This window comes from Callithrix jacchus, chromosome 5, assembly GCF_049354715.1.
Source record: "Callithrix jacchus isolate 240 chromosome 5, calJac240_pri, whole genome shotgun sequence".
In the NCBI taxonomy this organism is placed as follows: Eukaryota; Metazoa; Chordata; class Mammalia; order Primates; family Cebidae; genus Callithrix; species Callithrix jacchus.
The window spans coordinates 34,235,703-34,257,119 of NC_133506.1; the positions used below are offsets into that span (position 1 = coordinate 34,235,703).

The 21,417-nt window shown below is 45.0% G+C and overlaps 1 protein-coding gene across 1 annotated transcript in view; it reads left to right on the top strand.

The window, feature by feature from the left end:
- The window catches only part of PPP1R16B (protein phosphatase 1 regulatory subunit 16B), a 123,926-nt gene that overhangs the window by 13,448 nt on the left and 89,061 nt on the right, over nt 1-21,417 (top strand). The window contains exon 2 of the mRNA XM_035298618.3: nt 16,012-16,361. Within this exon, the coding sequence (XP_035154509.1) occupies nt 16,112-16,361 (250 nt within the window). The 5' untranslated portion in view covers nt 16,012-16,111. The remainder of the gene's footprint in view (nt 1-16,011; nt 16,362-21,417) is intronic.

Here is a 21,417-nt window from a genome sequence, read left to right on the forward strand (position 1 = left end):
CCTGCTTTTAGACTTTCTAGAGAAGCAGCAGCCCTTTCTGCTCCAAGAAATAGTAAGGAGACTTGCCAAGTTCTGACACAGTGGTTCTTGGATGCACATGAGACCCACCTGGAGAGCTTTTAAAAATGTCAATTTCTGGCTGCATTCCAGACCAATTAAACTAGAATCTGTTGAGGTGGGAGCAAGACATCAGTATTAAAAAAGTAAATATATTATAATGATTTCTTAAGGAAAAACAAATACAGAAAAGTACACAAATCTTAAATGAACCATTTTTCACAAACTGAACATGTCTATTTAACCCATATCCTGCTTGGATTGCTACCAGCACTCCAGAAGCCCCCCTATGCCCCCCAACCCATGCCCCTTTCCAGTTAACTTCCTGCACCCTGAAACTGCATAGATTAGTTTTGCCTGTTGTTGAATTTTACATAAATGGAATCATATAGTATGCATTTTTTGTGTGTTTGGCTTATTTTGGTTAACATTGTTTGTGAGAGTCATCTGTATTGTTGAGTGTAATTTTATATTGTTCATCCTCATTGCTGTACAATGTTCCATTGTGTGAACAAACTATATTTTTTTCTCTAAACTACTGTTGGGGACATTTTGGGTTGTCTATCCTTTGCATCTATTAGAAATAGTGCAATTAACATTCTTGTGAATGCCTTTTAGGGAATATATATTTCTTTCTTTTTTTTTTTTTAAATCACATACTATATAAAGCAAATGTATATTTCTATAGCAAAGTTTCTGTTGGGTGTATTTCTAGGTGTTCAACTGCTGGATTATAGGACATGCCCATGTTTAATTTTACAAGACATTGCAGAACAGTTTAAAACTGGTTGTACCAATTTATATTCCCACTCAGTGTGTAAGAATTTTTGCCAACAGTTGGCATTTTCTGTCTTAAAAAAAATTGGCCATTCTGATAGATTTGTAGTGGTCCTGCTCTGTAGTCTTTATGTATATTCCCAGCATCTCCAAGTGATTCCAATACCAATTTGAGAACCTCTTTCCTAACAGATTTTGCGAAAGCAAAGCAGAACTGGGGAAAGAGGCGTTGTAATGGGGAGTGCCTCCCCATGGACTCCCTGTGATGTCCCGGAGTTTTTGGTAGACCTGACCTGGCTATCAGCCAGTAGAGGGAGAATGCTCACGTGTATCAAACCTGACAGCCTTTCCATGTGCTTTATTTGGAGCAAATGGCTCCACCAGGAGTGATCTCGAAGCTAAGGGGAAGCACTATGAAACTCTGGAAAGATGCCATAGCAGGACTTTAATCTCTTTTTATAATTTAAGACCTCAATGAAAAGGGGAGATATGAAAAGTGACTAGTGGACTATATAGACACTGTCAGAGAAGAAGCTCTGGTCTTTGTGACATATTTTTGTGCCCCAAAGGCTGCCTAGAACTTGGCATTTGGAAGGTGGGAAATGGTCATTGAAATAGATAAAAGAGAGAGGAAAAAAGAGGAAAACCAAAAAGAAAAAAAAATGGTCATTGAAATAAATATATTAGAACTCTGTAACTGTCCCTGGTGAGAGACTCTATCCACAGGGATGCAGAGGAAGGTATTAGTGAGAATTTAGTGGAATTGGTTGATGGTTTTGGTTCTTTTCTTTGTACTTTCTATGTTGCTGCTGAGATTTCCTATCTGTTCTTTTATTACAAGCATAATTTCCTTTACATTCTTGAGCAAAGTTATAACTGCTTTAAAAATATTTATCTGTGAATTCCAACACCTGTGTCACCTTGAGATTGATCTCCATTGATTGCCTCTTCTTCTGAGTTTGAGTCACATTTTCCTGTTTGTTTGTTTGTTTTTAATTTGCCTAGTAACTTTTGATTAGATCCTGAATGTTGTGAATGAGACCTGAAGAGACTCTGAATTCTATTCTATTCCTAAAAAGAATTAAAAAAAAAAAATCTGGCAGTTAATTTTACTAAACTCAACTCCAAACTCAGTCTTCCTTGGGTGGGCAAATCTGAAATCTTTGCACAATTCATTTAGCTTCAGTTGAACTACTTGAAGTCTGCCCTGTATGTACATCATTCAGTGAGATTTGGGCACTGTTTATACTCAGAATTTGGGGCTACTGTTCTGTGACTCTTTTCTGGGATATTTCTCCTTATTTTCCAGCTATGGTTACCTGAGCCCTGTCTTTAAATTCCTCCGATAGTAAGAGAGAGGTTTTCTATCCAAGTTTTAGCTAGTAAGTACAGCACTGACTGGGGGGTTCCCACAGGTAAAAAGCTATAAAAACACAGAAGTCATCTAGTGCTGTTTCTTTCTTTCAGGTGTTGCCTTCTTTCTAGTTTCTATTTGCTTGTAGTTGAACACATTTAGTGCCTTCCAATATTTTTTTCTGTCTAGAGTTTGTAATAGTCTTGTGTGGGATGGTAGCTCCACAAAGAGCTACTCTGTCCTTATTAGAAGCAGATCCTCTCTGATCAATAACTTTGTTCATTAAGGGGTCCCGAGAGCTACCCTACTTTATTACCTACCTCATATAGATGGCAATAAATATTTGTTTATTGGCTGAGTAAATAAGCTTTAAATTAAAATGAAAGTGAATTCACAGAGGAAATTGTCTAAAGAAAACTCTGAAACTAGTAGTTACTCATTGTTGGCATCAAGTATGACACACGGTATTCAGTAATGGAGTACAGCTCCAGACATTTGAGTGTAGACCAAAGCGGTTAACAAAGTGAATCTGAGATTTTCACATGAGGAGATAATTTCAATTGTGTTAGCAACACCACTTTCATGGGATGAAACTATGGCTTATGGAGAAGTTACCACGTTCAAAGGAAATACAGCTGGCGAGAGGGAAGCAGAGGGAAGCCTGGAGTTCTGTATACCCAAGAAGAGGGAATCAAAGTGGAGGAACTTTGGCTGGAGATCAAAGAGGGGAAGTACAGAAGTAATGCTCTAAAGGCAGAATACTACAGCCTGCTTCTCTGCATGGTGACCTGGAAGGTCATAGATCCAGTACTGAGACTTCAAAACCTGTGTATCAGATGGAAACTTCACTTACCAAAATGTGCAGCATCTTGAAACTTTCTGTTTTATTCTTACTAATAGTTTCATCTCTCAGACAGGAGAGGAGAGAGAGGCCAGTTGCTGTTATGAATCTGATTTGGGAGTTACTGGGTGAAGTGAAAGTGAGAAAGTGCTCACTGAGGTCGGGCGCAGTGGTTCATGCCTGTAATCCCAGCACTTTGGGAGGCTGAAGCTGGCAGATCACTTGAGGTCAGGAGTTCGAGACCAGACTGGCCAACATGGTGAAACCTTGTCTCTACTAAAAATACAAAAATTAGCCAGGCAGGGTGGCACTTGCCTGTAGTCCCAGCCACTCAGGAGGCTGAGGTAGGAGAATCGTTTGAACCTGGGAGGTTGAGGTGCCAGTGAGCCGAGATTATACCACAGCACTCCAGCGTGGGTGACAGAGACTTTGTCTAAAACAAACAAACAAACAAACAAAACAGAACGAAACAACAGCCAAAAAACACACAAAAATGCTCACTGAAAAAAGAAGCAGCCATAGGGGGTTGAGCCTATAGGGGTTTGGAAGGCAGATTTTATGAAATTTAGGATGAAATATATTTCCTGCTAAAGCCTCCAAAAGCGATGACGGCTCCCACAGTAAGGGAAGTTATGACTTTAATCAGTTATCTTTACTCTGCATAGATTTCATTTATTTTCCTTCAAGGACTCCTCTTACAGTCATGCCTCCATGGCTCATCTTTCCTGTCTGACATTTTTTCTTTTATTTTTAAGCAGTGGGATATTAAAAATACTTAACAAATGGCATAGAGACTGACCAATCAAAACAGATGCCAGACTAATCAGAAGAGATGCCAACCACACACAACTGGAACATCAGCCTTACTCAGGAGCTTCCTAACCTTTCTGAGTCCCAATTTTTTTCTCTCTGAAATGGAAACAATGTCTACATTACAGAGTTGGTGCAGTGATCCCCAGAGAGGTTACATGCAAAGAACTGGGCAGGTGTAAGGTATGCTAGACACAGAAGCTGCCATGATTACCTGGCATTCTTTGTTTCTAGGTTCATTTCATGTATCTAGTTTATAGGTTCTAAAATGTTTGCCTTTAGTTTCATTAAGCATATGTTTTACTCTATACTGACTTCAGCAAGTATTTGTTCTGTTACCAATTGTCTGTCTGGTTTGTTAGCCAAAATGTCCCCATCTCCCTGGTCATGAATACCATGGATTTTCTGAAATCTTCTTGCAATTCATGAGAAAGATCTGTTAAAGCACTTATGGTTCCTTTAGAGATTTTCCTAGTTCCTTCTTCTCCTTCTGCTTTTTATGGGTGTAAGCTTTGGAGTTAGGCAGACCTGGGTTCAAATGTCAGTTTCATCCCACACTGGCTATGCAACTTAGTTGGAATCTGCTCTCTGCGTTGCCCTCTGTCTTCCTCTTCTCATTCTTTTGTCCTCCAGGGTAGGACTTTTTCCTTCAAGTTCAACTCTATGCTTTTAATTGTCCCTGTTTCCTTGGAATTATTCTCTGAGCTTCAGTGAACAAACTATATGAAAAGCTTTAAAAAATTCCCATCCCAAGTCGGGCACAGTAGCTCATGCCTGTAATCCCAGCACTTTGGGAAGCCAAGACGGATGGAATCACTGGAAGTCAGGAGTTCAAGACCAGCCTGGCCAACATGGTGAAACCCTGCTATAAATACAAAAATTAGCTGGGCATGGTGGTGTGTGCCTGTAATCTCAAGTAATCAGGAGGCTAAAGCAGGAGAATCACTTGAACCCAGGAGGTGGAGGTTTCAGTGAGCTGAAATCATGCCAACACACTCCAGTCTGGGCAACAGAGCAAGACTCTGCTTCAAAAAAATAAATAAAAATAAAATATATCCCAACCTCTTCCTAACTGGCTAAGAACATCCCTAGCTAAAGGGGAGGAGATAGCTTGTGATGGCTATTTGAGGTTTCTGAAATGGAGAGACTGGTCTTATAAGGCAGCAAACTATGCTTCCCTTCCTCTCTTATGCTGGCAATGGTGTGGAGCCCAAGAAGCTTAGAACAGACAAGACAGTGATTCCCAGATCTGGATGGGGAAGGGTATTGGCCAGTGACAGTGCCTCCGTCCTTCTCCATTCCTGAATGGAACCTATCCAATGACCAACAGCATGCTATTTCCCCACACTCCAGGGCCAGCCTTGGGAGGGAAAGTAGGAACTAGGAGAAAACTATAAAGGACCTGCAAATGTTTTAACAGATTTTCCTGGTGAAATCCAAGATGTCGGAAAATCCATGGTGTTAGTGATCAGGGAGATAAGGGGATATTTTGGTTAACAAACCAGATAGACCAATTTGTAATAGAACAAATACTTGCTAACATCCATATGGAGTAAAACAGAAGCTGCCCTCCTCTGCTTGAGTTCCTAGAGTCTGGATCTAGTCACCTTAACAGGATGGAGTACAGTTCTTCCTTTGCCTCTTAGGGTGGGTTATTGGAAAAATTCCTAAGTGAACCTGAGATTTTCTTGATGCTTGCCTACCATGGATGCCATGGTGAAGTTTTTGCTGTTGTTTGAATGATATCCTGGGATTTGAGGGCCTTTCCACTCATATCTGATAACTTTCTAGATCCTTGGCCTCCCAAAGTGCTGGGATTACAGGCATAAACCACCATGCCCAGGCAAGGATTATAATCAATGGATACAAAGGCAACTATTGGATGCCAAACTCTTGGGCAGCACGATGTAGAACAGAATCGCATACTCAGTACTCAGTGTGCATGCAGCCACTTCGCACCTCTTCGGCCGTGGCAAGCTTTGCTAATTGATCACAACACACATTCTTCCTGTTCTCACTCACACATAGCTTCGTAATGCCTCTCCTCACAGTGCACCAAGTAGCCACCACCAACCTAAGTGGCACAAGAGAGGAGGGAGTTTGGCCATGAGTGTCATGCTGGGAGAGAAAGGCAGGGATTTGAGTCCACCCCCAGCCTACCCGATGTGAAGGGCCATCCCCTATTTAACAACTGTGTAACCCAGGAGTGTGTTCCGTAGCCACAGGTGGCCTCCTTTGGAAAATGATCTCTCCAGCTGCAAAAGGAGTTTTTATCTCCCTGTCAAGGGAGGGGGTGGACTACATTCCCTCAAGCCTGGAGAAATTGTTTGTAATTTGACTCCCATTTCCCCAAGCTTAGCTATTATATAAGCTGCTTTAGAAGACAGGCTGTTTGGTTTAGCACCGTGACTGTGACTGACTAATGTGTTTGTAGACATCACATTGACTTTATGTGTGCCCCTGTCCCTGGCACCCTTGTTCCCTAAGGCCTTCTCCACACTGCTGTACTTACCCACAAGTGTGTGGGCCTCCCCAGGTTCAAGTTCTTGTGGGGAAACTCAGCGTGGAAGACGGGTGTGTTCATAGGTATTCCTTTACCTGTTTGAGCTGTAGCCTCCTTTGAAGTTTCCTGGAGCTGAGCCTGAGTGCTGCTTCACCCTGACACGCAGAACCGATCCAAATTGTCAATCGGTATCTGCTTAAAATGGTCCTTGCAAGTTGTGTAGCCTGGTGGTTACCAAATGCTGGTGCAGATATACATGATAGAGTGCTTACTCCCAATACGATGCCATCCCCTGCAGGCCAGGAATGGGGCTCATGGGCCTTCACGGGGCCAGTCCCACCTATCACCCAACATAGACCTCTAAAGGCCATGGAGTTCCTGGTAGTGGCAACTCCAGCATCATGCCATTGGGGGGCTTTGTTGAATTGTCACTGTTAGGCAGTTTATCCTCATTCCAGGCTGATCCTAGTTGTTCTTTTTAAAAATTATTCATGTGTTTATTTTTTAATTGATTTTTTTTTTTTTTTTTTAGGCAGGGTCTTGTTCTGTCACCCAGGCTGGAGTGGAGTGGTGTGATCATAGCTCACTGCAGCCTCGAAGCCCTGGGCTCAAGTGATCTTCCCACCTCGGTCTCCCAAGTACCTGGGGCTAGAGGCACACGCCACCACGCCTGGCTAATTTTATTATTATTTTTTTTTGTAGAGACGGGATCTTGCTATATTGCCCAGCTGTGGATTCCACTTCTTATATTGTCTGTGCATGAGTCTCACTCTGCTCTGCAGAGGCCTGGAACAAAGCCGATTCTTCCTTGATGCCTTTTGTTAACACCTGGTCCTCTGCTCCCAATATGGCCCAGCCAGTTCAGACAGAGGTCAGCCGGGCTGTTATTGTTCCATTGCTGGACATGATGACACGATTCTTTTCCTGGGACAGCTCAAGATGTATGAGTTGTTTCATCACTCTTGTTGAACTTATGGTTTTTGAAGCCTGCCTCCCCTACCTCCAGGCTCCCCAGTACACACAAAGTCCTGCCAAATGGGGTTATAGTCAATGGGCTTCAGGGGAGAGGGACAAGTCAGAGATCTGAATGAAGGGGCACAGCTGGGAGAACTGGAGTTACGGAGGAGGCCTGTGGGGATCTGAGTATCAAAACCGATTTAAAACCAGGAACTTGGTCTATGATGACAATGCCCAAAGTCTAGAAGGTCCATCCTAGCAGGAGTAGGACAGTCAGTCCACAAAAATCCCATGAGAATGAGATTGGGGGAGACAACAGTGATTTCTAATTCAGGTATTTGGAGCACCAAGGGCCCCAGAAGTCTCTTTGCTCATGAGTTAAAGCATCTTTATGCTGGAAAAAAAAATTGATGCTATTATTCAAAGAAGTGTGTTGTGGGAGGGTGGGGGTGTACATCCTTTAGGAAAGAAAGTAGGTCCCGAGTGAGATCCCAAGAGTAGGGAAGCCAGCGCTGTTTGTTTTGTTTTCTTTTTTCCCTTGTGCTCACTGGTACAGGAAACACAAGGAAAAAAGGACCCATCGCCTTCCTCCAGGCTGCTGCCAATATTGTGTAGAGAAGAATAGCTGAAGAACGTGAAAACAAATCTTCACATTTTCTTTTAACAGTGTGAACTTTGAAACACTTTCTGACTCATATTTTAAAATCTCTCAAATTTGAATTCACCTTCCTTTGTGTTGTTTTTCTCGAGGCACTAGGCTCTAGTCCAGAGATGTGTCAACTGGCTACTCCCCCAGAATTAAGGAGTCGCAGAGCCTGGGCTCCCTTCTCCCAGCTGTGTGGGCAGGGTTTCTCTGAGCACCTGGCTTTGACCTTTCTACCCTTCCTCAAAGCTGAGCCTTGCATTGGCCTGAAGAGCCAATAAATAACCACTGTAGGGGAAAAGGAGATATTCTGTAATATGCCTCAGCAAGAGGCCATTCATCTTGCTACAAGATGAAATAGGGATCCCTCTGGGGTCCCTATTTCTGCACCCCTGAAAACATCATTGCTGTCTCTCAGGATACTTTTGGCTATAGATAGCAACATCCAATTCAACTGGCTCAAATAATACAGGGGCTTTTGTTGGCTTGGATAACTAAAGTCCTGAGACCCCTTAGTTAAAGGACCCTGTTTCCCTCTGGTGACCGCCAAGCACTGGCTTCATCCAAAAGCCAGCGTCCTGCAGGGATGGCGGCAGTGTGGCTTCCAGGAGCGACTGGGCTTTATGCTTCCAGTTCACAAGCTGTGAGAAGAGAGAGCTTCTGATTGGGCCCACTCAGGACACGTGCCTAGCCCCAACCAATCCCTGTGGCTGGGCTCAGGCAGCTACTGACAAGCTCTGGCCAATCAGGACCCAGCACTGGGTAATAATGTGGGAATACACAGATCACCACCAAACCAGTGCCTCTGTAGTTTTCCCAGAGGCATATTTATTCCCCCAAACAACACTCTAATAATAATCTTCCTTCTTATTTGTGGGTGGGGAGTGTGAGGGGTTCTGTAGTACATCCTGCCCACTCCGCTGGCTCCACTTCTCCACCCAAACCTTGCCCTACTTTCTTGCCCTTCTCCTAAAGGGTCAGCTCTCTGGAGCTAAGTCTCTGCCTCCCCAGATATGCACTGACTCTGTCTCTCCCTTTGGGGTCAACAAGAGGAATGAAGTTCAGGCTTTGTCAGACAATAGGGGCTGAGTTAAAGTTCTGGGGGTAGAGGTGAACATACCTCATTGGCCTGTTTCTGCTTCCCCAAGGGTCAAGTGCCTTGGCCTCAGACTTCCTGCTGGCCACATTTGAACTATTTTGGTTTATCCACCCAGATGTTAGAAAAATTAAGTACCCCGCCCTATTTCCCCTTGCCTCTGATTTCTCTTCTCACATCACACATACTTCCTGGATGACTTAACCTGACCTGGCCTCCACAGACCCCTCCCCCAGATATCTTGCCAGTCCTGGACATTCTGTTGACTTGTGGACCCATGCATCCCATTCTCTGCAGGATGGTCTGTCTGGATTTTCCAGTGCTGGGCTTGCTATATCTCCATGGAGCTGGTTTTCCTCCAAATGAGGTCTTCCTCGGGGATCCCCTTTAAGTTTTGATGATAACCATTGCTCTCCCAGATCCTGGCAGTTTGGGCTGCGTTCCTATCACCCTCTGGGGCTTTCTCTGGAAGTGTGGACAGGTAAGCCCAGATCTCACGAGGAGGCCAGTCTGCAGCCCATTGGAGCCATGGCTGCTGTGGGCTGCCCCAGCACTCTGGCCAGTGCCCTGTCTTGGGGCCACCCAGCTGCTGCATTTTCAGCACCATGGCAGTTCTTTAATCAGATCAAGCAGGGTTTTCTCAGACAGGGGTGGGAGGAAGTGTGTGGGTCTATTGGGGGAAACTAGGTCACCTGAAAACCAGTAATCAAGAGGGAGCTGTCCTCGAGCCCCAGCTCCAAGGAACCCAGAGGGGCGAGGTGGGAGGGGCCAGCGGGGAGGGCCAAGTCAGAGAAAATGTGCCTCTGGCCCCTTTTACTGGCCCTTGGGAGACTGTGTTCTCACCTTTCCTCCAGGGGGCTGGGCAACTGCCCTTAATTCCTTTGCTGGGAGTAGGGAGGACACTGCAGTGGTGCCTACCTTCTCTCTGCCTGGAGCCTGCTGTCCTGGGGCCCATGGAGGGAGCACTGTGCTGTGAGTCAGGCCCCAGCTTTAGTTACTGCTCAGTGTTTGTATCTTTGGAGCACGTCACCCACTTCTGTGTGTCTGTGCCATCCATCTACTGCACAGGGACTGTGTCCATCTTTACCCTGCTGCCTCTGTAGCTCTGAGCATAGGCCTGGCATGTGGTAGATGCCCCCTAAATATCTGTCAAACAAAATAATGAGTTTAGATGAGTGTTTCTCTTTTAAGATTATTGCCACGAGGATCAGTGGCAAGACGGTTTCCCAAATGTCAGTCACTTACACTTTTTGCCAACACTAAATGCCATCATCATTAAATTTTTCTTTACTATCAACTTGCTAGTTTTCAACTAAAATAGATTTGTTTAAAAAGGAAATTTCATATCACAACCACAAACAAACAGTAACTGTGAAAACAAATCCACAAGAAACAAAATAATGTTGTTACATTCTAGTTACAGTGGCTTGCCCAGGTCAGGAGCCTAAGACCTGCTTTCTCTTTGTTTACAAGGGGAATTGGCATGGTTATAAAGATGTTAAGGGTCTATTAGCCTCAGACTGACACTTCTCTCTGGAGAAAGTCTGAAAGATTAAAAGAGAAGTGAAAAGCATATATACTCTGCTCTCTGTGTGGGTCCATGTTATGTCAAGACTTGTTCTTGGACTTTTGAAAATTTCCTTGGAGTGGATTCTCCTTCCACACTTAGGGAAGCACTTGACTGAAGTGATGACTGGGGAAGTCCTTTGAAAGGGATAAAGTGCTTTAACAGTGTAATGATTGGTACCACTACTCTTATCTTTACTTTTAGCATGTTTTTGGTATCTCTGCCTAACAATGAAGAAATGAGTAACTGTGTACATAATCTTAGGGCTGAAAGACATCTCACAGAATACTTAGGCCAATCCGACACGGGTGAAATTTTTTTTTGAGATGGAGTATCGCTCTATCATCAGGTTGGAGTAGAGTGGCACAATCTCAGCTCACTGCAATCTCTGCCTCCCAGGTGCAAACAATTCCCCTGCCTCAGCCTCCCAAGTAGCTAGAACTACAGAGTAGCTGGGATAACAGGCACCACCATGCCTGGCTATTTTTTTGTATTTTAGTAGAGACGGGGTTTCACGATGCGACCCAGGATGGTTTCGATCTCATGACTTCATGATTCACCTACCTTGGCCTCCCAAAGTGCTGGGATTACAGGTGTGAGCCACTGCGCCTGGCCCACAGGTGGAAATTTGATCTTCCAGTGAGTGATGGGGAATTTACCACCTCCTGAGACAGTCATTAATCATGAGCACCTTGGTCGAATTGCTTGTTGGACAGCTCTGGAGGCCCATGTCTGTTCTTGGAGTGCAAACAACTGCTTCCTTGTTCCTCCAAATGAGGTCTTCCTTGGGGATCCCCTTTAAGGGTTGATGGTAACCATTGCTCTCTCAGGTCCTGGAAGTTGGGCTGTGTTCCTGTCACACTCTGGGTTTTTATCTGGAAATGTTGACAGGTGAGCCCAGGTCTCATGGAGAGGCCAGTCTGCAGCCCATTGGAGCCTGGCTGCTGTGGGCTGTCCCAGCACCAAGGCCAGTGCACTGTCTTGGGACCACCCAGCTGCTGTGTTCACCCTGCTCTGTGTTGGGGAGACTCACAGGCCATCTTTCTTTTCTTGTGCAGATTGGAGTTCTAGTTATTTGGAAACTGCTGGCTTGTTCTGCCTAAGACAGAGCTTGTAAATTCAAATGACATTGAAGCTGGCAAATGACGTCAGTTAGTAAGGGCTGTCAGGTGGGAGTAATGGGGAGCACTGGGGACTATGGTAAAGGAGAGGGTATGTGCCCTATCTAAAGGGGACAGCCCAACTCTACATCAGTTGATGGCGATACCATGTGAGCTCACTGTGGCCACATACCGAGATGTTCTAAGAAAAGCTGAACGCCCAATGTTGGATATAAAATCTCCAAGTTGTAAATGTTAGCAATGAATTAGAATATTGTAAAATGTGATGTGGACTATGACCAAACAAACCAACAAACACAATGTGGATCACGGGGGACTTTCTGGCTAGGCCTGGCCCACAGCTGCAAGTGGCTCATCACTGCCAGCAGGATGTCTCTGCTCCCTTTGGGCTGGGCAGCCATGTCCTCTTCCAGCCATGTTTGTGCATGTTGGTTCCCAGAATTCCCTCCACTGTGGTCAGCCACTCTGCATGCCTTTGAACGCTGCCTAACTCCCTCTCAGCTCGTGTCTGCTCCTTTCATCTGGTGAAATCCTACTTATGCTTTGAGATTCAAATCCATCGTCCTGTATTCTGGAGAGCCTTCCTGGAGAACCCCAGGCAGACTGGCTCTTCTATTGTCTAGCTGTGGTATGTTGGGTAAATGACTTAATCTCTCTGTGCTTTAGTTTTCTCATCAGGAAGTGGCATGATAGTACCTAGTACTGCTATTTTATTAGGTTACTGGGATAATTAAGTGGATTTATAAGATAAATTGACAGACAGAAGGCTAAACTGGTCTCCATCCATCTCTGAATTAGGGCTTGTCACAGAGCAGGACTTCATTAAATGTTTGCTTACTTGAGAAGTGGAGTGAAATAAACTTATGGTCCGCTAGCTTCCAGAGACATCTGACTATACTAATGATACTGTGTGGTTGTGCATTCAACTCTTTTGAATGCCTTACTTCTAGAGGAGCAACCAAGACATCTAACTGGCTGAAATAGAAAGCAGAGACAATCCCAAATGCTGGTGGGGAACTGGATCACTCATACATTGCTGGAGGGGATGAAACCAGCACAGCCACTCTGGAGAACAGTTGGGCAGTTTTCTTTTAAAAAGTAAACATGAGCCAGGCACGGTAGCTCATGCCTGTAATCCCAGCACTTTGGGAGGCCGAGGTGGGCGGATCACCTGAGGTCAGGAGTTTGAGACCAGCCTGGCCAACATGATGAAACCTCATCTCTACAAAAATACAAAAATTAGCTGGGCATGATGGCAGGTGCCTGTAAACTCAGCTACTTGGGAGGCGGAGGTGGAAGAATCACTTGAACCTGGGAGGCAGAGTTTGCAGTGAGCCAAGATCGTGCCATTGTACTCCAGCCTGGGCGACAGACAGAGCGAGATCCATCAAAAAAAAAAAAGTAAACATGCAATCACCATATGCCTTATCACTTGTACTCTCGGGCATTTTCTCCTGAGAAACAAAAGCTTATGTTTACACAATCTGTAGATGAATGGAACAGCCTTAAACTGGAAACAGTGCTGATGTTCTTCAATAAGTAAATGGTTAAACAAATTGGGGCCATCCATAAAATGGAATACTGCCCAGCAACAAAAGGAAAAGCACTATTGATGCATGCAGCAATGTGGACAAATCTCAAAGGAATGATGCTTGGTGAAAAAGCCAATCTTCAAAGGTTATCTGCTATCTGACTCTGTTTATATAACATCTTCTGAAATGACAAAATTCTAGAGATGGGGAACAGATTAGTAATTGCCAAGGCAGGGACAGGAGTGGGTTGCAGGGGGAGCTTGGAGAAGGAGATAGGTGTGGTTATGAACTGTGGTGGTAGATACATTAATATGATTGCATAAAATAAAACTCATCCAAATAAGTACATGCAAAATTGGGGAAATCGGCATTAGATTGGTGGATTGTATCACTGTCAGGTTTCTGGCTGTGATTTTGTATAGTAGTTTTCAAGATGCTACCACTGGGATAAACTGGATGAAGTGTACACAGGATCTCTCTGTACTATTTGTTGTAGCTGCCTGTGAATCTACAATGACCTAAAATAAAAAGTTTAATTAGTTGAAAGTGCCTTGCAAGTGTATTCAAAACAAAAATCAAAACAAAACAAAACAAAAAAACAGAAGGCAACCAGAGCCAGCTAGCTTGTCTCCTGCTGAGTCTTGCCATTGGCTTATTCATGCTGGAGGCCACACCCACTCAGACCCTGGGACTTTTGCCATTTGGGCATTGCCAAGGCAACCCCTTTCCCATTCTGCCTGTTTGCTCTCCAGTCTCCGAGCTGGAAGACGCATGAAGAACGATCTGGATCTGACCCAACCTGAGCACCTGAGGATTTAGCCTGAACCCTGCTCTTCAGCTTCTGCAGAAAGGGCTTTTGGAGGGGCTGGTGACTTGGGTGACCCAGGAGATTAACAATGCTTCCTGAAAACAACCAGGGGCTAACCCAATACTCTTTGAGACAGCAGGCCACATCACACAGATGTAGACTCCTTACCTAACAACCCAAAACCAGCCTTGCCTGTTGGTTCACAGACATGCTGCATTTACATCTTCCTACCATTCCTCCTCAGAGCTTGTGTCTCATTGCTTAGGTGTCTTAATAATTTGGGCCAGCTCTTTTTAAAAAAAGTTCTTTTTATTTTTTTGTAGAGATAGAGGTCTTGCTATGTTCCCCAGGCTGGTATGGAACTCCTGGCCTCAAGCTCTCCTCCCACCCTGGACTCCCAAAATGTTGAGATTGCAGGCATGAGCCCCTGCAACCAGCCCCAGCTCTTTTTATTCCTTATACCTGTAACTTCTGGGAGGTGGATAAAACACTTTGCAGGTGGGGGAACAGGCTTAGAGAGGATCAAGTGATTGTCCTAAGACCCTTTCCTTCTGTGTCTGAGATTCCATAGAATCCGTGCTGAAGACCAGCTGGCTTTAGACTCTGAAATTTTGTTGACCTCATGTTGTTTGAGACTCATGAGAGCAAGAGGTGTAATTTTTTTTTAAAGGTCATCCAAAGAGAGAAACTTTTAAGATTTTTCTATGTCCTAGTAGTTCAGCATTTTTTAAACTTTTTGGTCTTAGGGTTTCTTTAGTTCCTTACATTGAGGATCCCAAAGAGCTTCTGTTTATGTGGATTATATCTGTCAATATTTATCATATTATAAATGAATACTGAGAAATTCATAAAAATAGCATTGATTCCTTTAAGATAAAACCATAAACCCATGATATAACAATATAATAATCTACAACATATTTTTATTAGACTATTATAAGAACATATAATATGTAACATTTTAGTGAAAAATAGCTATTTTTCAAAACAAAAAAATTTAGTGAGCAAAGTGATGTTTAAAAATTTTGCAAAATTCTTTATGTTGCGCTTAGCAGCAGCTGGGTTCTTGTATCTACTTCTGCATTTAGTGTGTTGCAATGTTGCTTTTCATACAGCTTTGGAAACCCCTGTATACTCATAAGATAATGAGTGGAAATATTAGTAGTATCTTAGTATAGTTATGAAAATAGTTTTGACCTATGGACTTCTTGAAAGGGTTTCAGGGATTCCCTAGGGGGCTCCCGAACCACACTTTGAGAACCACTGCAATAATATGTTATTCTTCTGGTCTCTTTCTAGTCCAGTCCCTCCCATCTCCATAACAACTTGCATCCCTTAGTGATCAGAACAAAAGAGGCTTGAGCAGAAGTGTCAGACAGTCATATTTCTGAGGCCTTGAACGTTTGTATAGTCTCCAGATTATGGGGGATCTGCAGCCCCCATCATGTCCTAACTCTTCCTGTACCCCTTCTCGTTCCAGCACCCACAAACTCAAATCCTTAAAGTAACGGGATTCTATATAAGAAAACTAAAAGAGCATGCTTCCTGTTGATGGCTGTGGCTAGAGAGGCAGACAACCAACACTATGCAGTAGAGCTTTTTGCAGTGATGGAAATATTCTCTATCTGCACCATCCAATATGAAGCACGTGGCGACCATGCACATGAAATGTGGATAGTGCAACCAAGGAACTAAATTATTTTACTTTATTCTAATTAATTTAAATGTAAATAGCCACAGGTGGCTACTGGATACTGTATTAGACAGTACAGCCAGACCTTGCTGAATCTTAGAGGGCTACTGTAAGGGTTTACACTTTTCTCCGAGCAATGGAAGGAAAACCTCAAAAGCGTTTTGAACACCGGGCGGCGGGGTGATCTCACATAATTGGATCTGAGTTGTGGAGTCTGACATGTGCTCATCTGTGTCTCCCTTCTTGCCACAGGCCCCACCATGAGGCCCCTGCCCCACCAGAGGCCCCGCGCTGCCCTGGCCCCCGGTGCACCGTGCTAGCCCCCAGCTAGGGCGTGGGGAGGGCGGTGGCCATGGCCAGCCACGTGGACCTGCTGACAGAGCTGCAGCTGCTGGAGAAGGTGCCCACGCTGGAGCGGCTGCGTGCCGCCCAGAAGCGCCGGGCCCAGCAGCTGAAGAAGTGGGCTCAGTATGAGCAGGACTTGGAGCACCGGAAGCGGAAGCATGAGCGGAAGCGCAGCGCGGGCGGCCGCCGCAGGAAAGTGTCTTTCGAGGCCAGCGTGGCCCTGCTGGAGGCCTCACTGAGGAATGACGCCGAGGAAGGTAGGCCCCTCTGTGCCTTGGGCGCCATGCAGCTGCCTTGGCCTCTGATCAGGGCTTGGAATCCAGGTTCTGTGCAGTAGATGTGTGGGCAAGGTGGGTCTGTAGACCCTCTTCCAAGTTCCAGCGGCCCCACTCCTCTTAGGAAGTGGACATTCCTAGGAAAAGCTTGAAATTTATCTTAGACTTTTTTCTTTTTTCTAAGACGGGTCTCACTCTGTCTCCGAGGCTGGAGAACAGTGGTTCGATCTTGGCTCACTGCAACCTCTGCCACCCAGGCTCAAGTGATCCTTCCACCTCAGCTTCCCGAGTAGCTGGGACCACAGGCACACTGCCGCCATACTCAGCTAATTATTTTCTTTTTTTTTGAGATGGAGTTTTGCTCTTGTTGCCCAGGCTGGAGTGCAGTGGCCTGATAGGCCCAGCTAATTTTTTAAAAAGAATTTTTTTTAGAAGTTGGGGGTCTCATTTTATTGCCCAGGCCGGTCTCAAACACCTGAGCTCAAGTGACCTGTCCACATTGGTTTCCCAAAGTGCTGGGATTACAGGCATGAGCCACAGCACCAGGCCTAGACTTTTTGTTTAAACATCATTCGTTTTTATGTATTTATTTATTTAGACATAGGGTCTCACTATGTTGCCCGGGCTGGTCTCAAACTCCCAGCTTAAAGGGATCCTCATGCCTCAGCCTCCTAAGTAGCTAAGATTATAGGCATGCCACCTTGCCCAAGTTTTTTTTTTTTTTTTTCAATTTTGGAAACAAGGATTCCAGCCTTTGGCTAATGAATGCCATAATAACTTTCTTTCTCTCCCACAAATATTTATAGACACTCTACTTCTTTCGCATTACTTTCCTAGATATAGTGGTGAACAAGTTGGATCTGGTTTCTCCCCACCAAGAGCTCAATACTCGTAGGATCTGGCATTTCATAAAGCTCACCTCTGTGCCAGACCCTCAGGGGGTCCCATGCCTGGCACCCTCTGAATGCTGTTCTGTGTATTTCTTATATATAGCCTTTGCTGTAGTCATAAGTGGTGTAGCAGGATGGACTCTGAAGTGAGACTACCCGAATCTAAAACTGGCTTTGTCAGTTCCCCGTGTGTGCTTGACAAGCAGACAAGTCGCTGCCTCTCTCTGTACTTTGTTTCCACCTCTGTAAAATGGGGCTAATAAGAAAATCTACTTTAAGGGTTTGCTGTGAACATTAAGCTAGAAAATCCCTGTGAAGTCCTTAAACATGGTCCCTTATGTTGAGAAAGTGATTAGTAATGTTTTATTCAGTATATTTTATTTACGTTATCAGAGGATGTCCATAAAATCTGAAAATATAGATAGAGACAATGTTGTCTGGGACATTTTCAATTTGTAAAGTGAATGAGTAAATAAATATAAACAAACATGTTTCCAATTTTTTTTTTTTTTTGAAACGGAGTCTTGCTCTGTCACCCAGGCTGGAGTGCAGCGATGTGATCTCGGCTCACTGTAACCTCTGCCTTCCCGGCTCAAGAAATTCTCTTGCCTCAGCTAGCTGAGTAGCTGAGATCACAGGCATATACCACCACACCCAGCTTTTTTTTTTTTTTAGTAGAGATGGGATTTTGCCATGTTGGCCAGCCTGGTCTGGAAATCTTGACCTCAGGGGATTCACCTACCTCGGCCTCCCAAAGTGCTGGGATTACAGGCATGAGTCACCTGTGCCTGGCCTGTTGCCAGGTTTTATGGATACCTTGTACTTGCCGTATTTAATTTAGTTATATTATTATTGTGTCTCATGAGCTAGATACCATGATCTGTACCCTGGACAGTGCTTTAAGAGCCATGTATAATAACACCCATTTTACAGATGGGGAAACTGAAATAGAGAGAGGTTCAGAACCTTGACCAAGGTGGCAGACTGGGATCAGAACCACCCGTGTCCGAGCTCTTGTCACTGCCCTCATGGCTTTGTAGGTTTGCTTCCCGTTGTAATAATGAATGGAGGATCCATGGTTTAACCACAGCCCCCTTCCCTGGGCTTATTTGGAGGCAGTCTCGCCTGCTCATTGTGCAGCCAGGGTCTGTACCCCTCCTGTTCCCCTGGGTCCCTTGGCCCATCCCTGTATAATAAACCTTTCTGGCTGTCCCTGGAGAGGCCTGACCATGCTTCCTGGGTCCCTGCACACACCTTCTAGTCAATGAGAGAACAGAGAGGTGGTGACACTTGCAGCCCAAGAGTGTGCTGGGTTTTAGTCATCTTGCTCTTCAGGTTCTAGAACCCTCTGAGAAGCATAAGTCCACTTCCACTTAGCTGCAAGAGGCATCCCTAGAACCACTCTGCTGGGAGCTGCTCCTCTGAGAGCCTGGGGTGAGCAGCCCTGGGGAGACAGGGGTGAAATCTCGGGCTTGGGGACATGGCCCCAAGGCTCCTTCCCACGTGCAGTTTGCTAAGTGATGCGGCAGCCCTATCCCCACGCAGTGGGTGGCTTGTCATGATGTCTAATTTTTGTTGGGGGCGGAAGTTCATCAGCTCTTCTCTCACCCTACGTTATTGATGCCTTTCTTCCTGACAAAGCCCCGTTGCCACTCCCTGAGGGGCTCTGTGCACTGGCTTAGGCTTCAGAACATCCTCCCAGCCACTTGCCAGCCCCTACCCCTTGCTGATGTCTTGTGTACGGGTTAGAAGGAGCACTGGGCCACTGGGCTGGAAGTGGAGGGAACAGAGCCCTGCTGCCCTGCTTATGACTTTGAGCAGCTTGTTCTGCCTCTGTGGGTTCGATTGTTTTGTTTGATTTTGTTTTTGTTTTTGAGAAGAAGTCTCATTCTGTCATCCAGGCTGGAGTACAGTGGCACGATCTCAGCCCACAGCAACCTCTGCCTCCTGGGTTCAAGTAATTCTCCTGCCTCAGCTTCCCAAGTAGCTAGGATTACAGTCATGCACCACCACACCCAGCTAATTTTGCATTTTTAGTAGAGATGGGGTTTTGCCATGTTGGCCAGGCTGGTCTTAAACTCCTGGCCTCAAGGGATCCACCCACCTTGGCCTCCCAAAGTGCTGGGATTACAGGCGTAGGCCACTGTGTTCAGTATTTTGATCTGTAAAATCAGGTTTTGAAAGCTTGCCCTCAAGAGGGTATGGCAAGACTTAGATAAGGTCCTGGATGTGACAGTTCTTTGAAAAGTTACCCTGAGACTTGTACCAGCGTGGTGATAACAACCTTTATCTTTGTTTTGTTCAATGCTTTTCAGAACCTAAACATGCACAAATACATTCTTCTTGTAAAAAAAATCAATCAACATAGAAGTGTACAAAGTAAAAAGTCCTCTCTGTACCTCCCTTCCTCCCTCTCTCCTTCCTCTCTTTCTTTCCTTCTTTTTGTCCATCCATTATTACTGTTGTTAGTTTGATGCTTTTTTTTCAGGTATTTTTCTTATTTACCTATGCAATTGTGGACTTAAGAGAAATATAAAGCCAGATTTCTTTTTTTCTTTTTTCTTTTTTTTTTTTTTTTTTTGAGACGGAGTTTCGCTCTTGTTGCCCAGGCTGGAGTGCAATGGCGTGATCTCGGCTCACCGCAACCTCCGCCTCCTGGGTTCAGGCAATTCTCCTGCCTCAGCCTCCCGAGTAGCTGGGATTACAGGCACGCGCCACCATGCCTAGCTAATTTTTTGTAGTTTTAGTAGAGACAGGGTTTCACCATGTTGACCAGGATGGTCTCGATCTCTTGACCTCGTGATCCACCAGATTTCTTTTTTAAAGTTTTTACATAAGTGACAATATCCCAGATACATTATTCTGCAATTTTCTTTTGTTCCCATCCAACAGTATGTCTTGGAGATATTTCCATGCCAGAACATGTACAGTACAGATCTGTGCCATTCTATTTAACTGCTGTGTAGTATTCCATAGTATGGATTCACCAGAATTTTTGAACTAGCTTCTTATTGATGTAGATTTTTCCAGTAGCTTTGCTTTTGCCACAGTGAATGTTTCATGTACATGTGTCAATGTTTATCTAGAACAGATGTGGCAAAATGAAAGAGATGGATCTGAAGGTATTGAATTTGAATGAGAAAAGTGCTAGACCCCATGGGTGAGTCCCCCTGTCTCTAGGGGCAGCCAAGTGAGGGGCAGGGGCCAGAACACTGTGCTCTGTGGCAGGCTCTGGGGTTGGCTTTGGGATCCACAGGTGCCTAGGTTTGGATAAGGGGTCTGAGGCTGCCATCAGTCAGCCCTTGACCTCCCTGGGCGATGCTCAGCTTCCTGGCAGCACTACAGAGCCTGCTGCTTCCAGCATGCTGGGAATGGCTGCTTCTTGCCGGTGGAGCTGTTGTTTGGGAGGCTGCTGGGGTGTTAGCTCACAGTGGTGTGGGAGCGTGGGACAGCAGTTCCCCCGCTCCCCTAAGCTCACAGCAGCCTCTGAGTCAACCTCCCCCACCTGCCTGGGTAATGTGAGTTGTTCCCAGAGAAAGGCAGGCTGGGAACTCACTGAGTTTTGTCCTCTGGTCCCATATTGCCTTCAGGCTAGTGTCCTTTTGGCTAGCTCTTAGACCTGCCTGAGCCCTATGCTCACTGCACTCACTGTATCATCCTCAGTCCCAGGCAACACCAGCTCCACCTAGATCTCCCATATCCCCTGTGATATCTTACCTCCACACCTTTGTATATGCGATTCTGTCTGTCTGGGACACTATTCCTATAACTAACTCCTGTAACCCTCAGCTTTGAGTCTGGCGTGATCTCTGGAAAGCCATCCATGAGCCTTTTCTGCACTCCCACCCCATCACTGGTTAAAGCAGCAACTCAATACATAGCTGATATTTACTGAGAAACAGTATAGTGACATGGCTAGGAACACAGACCCTGCAGTTTGTCCTCCAGGATTCAAATCCTGGCTCTACCATTTACTAGCTGTGCATCCTTGGGAAAGTTACTTTATTTCTCGGTGCCTCCGTTTCCCCATCTGTAAAAATGAGGATGATAATGTACCTTCTTCATAAAGTTGTCTGGGGGTTAAATTAAGTTGATAAATGTTGAAGTGGTATGGTAAGAGCTGTATAAGTGATATAAATGGTTGTTAT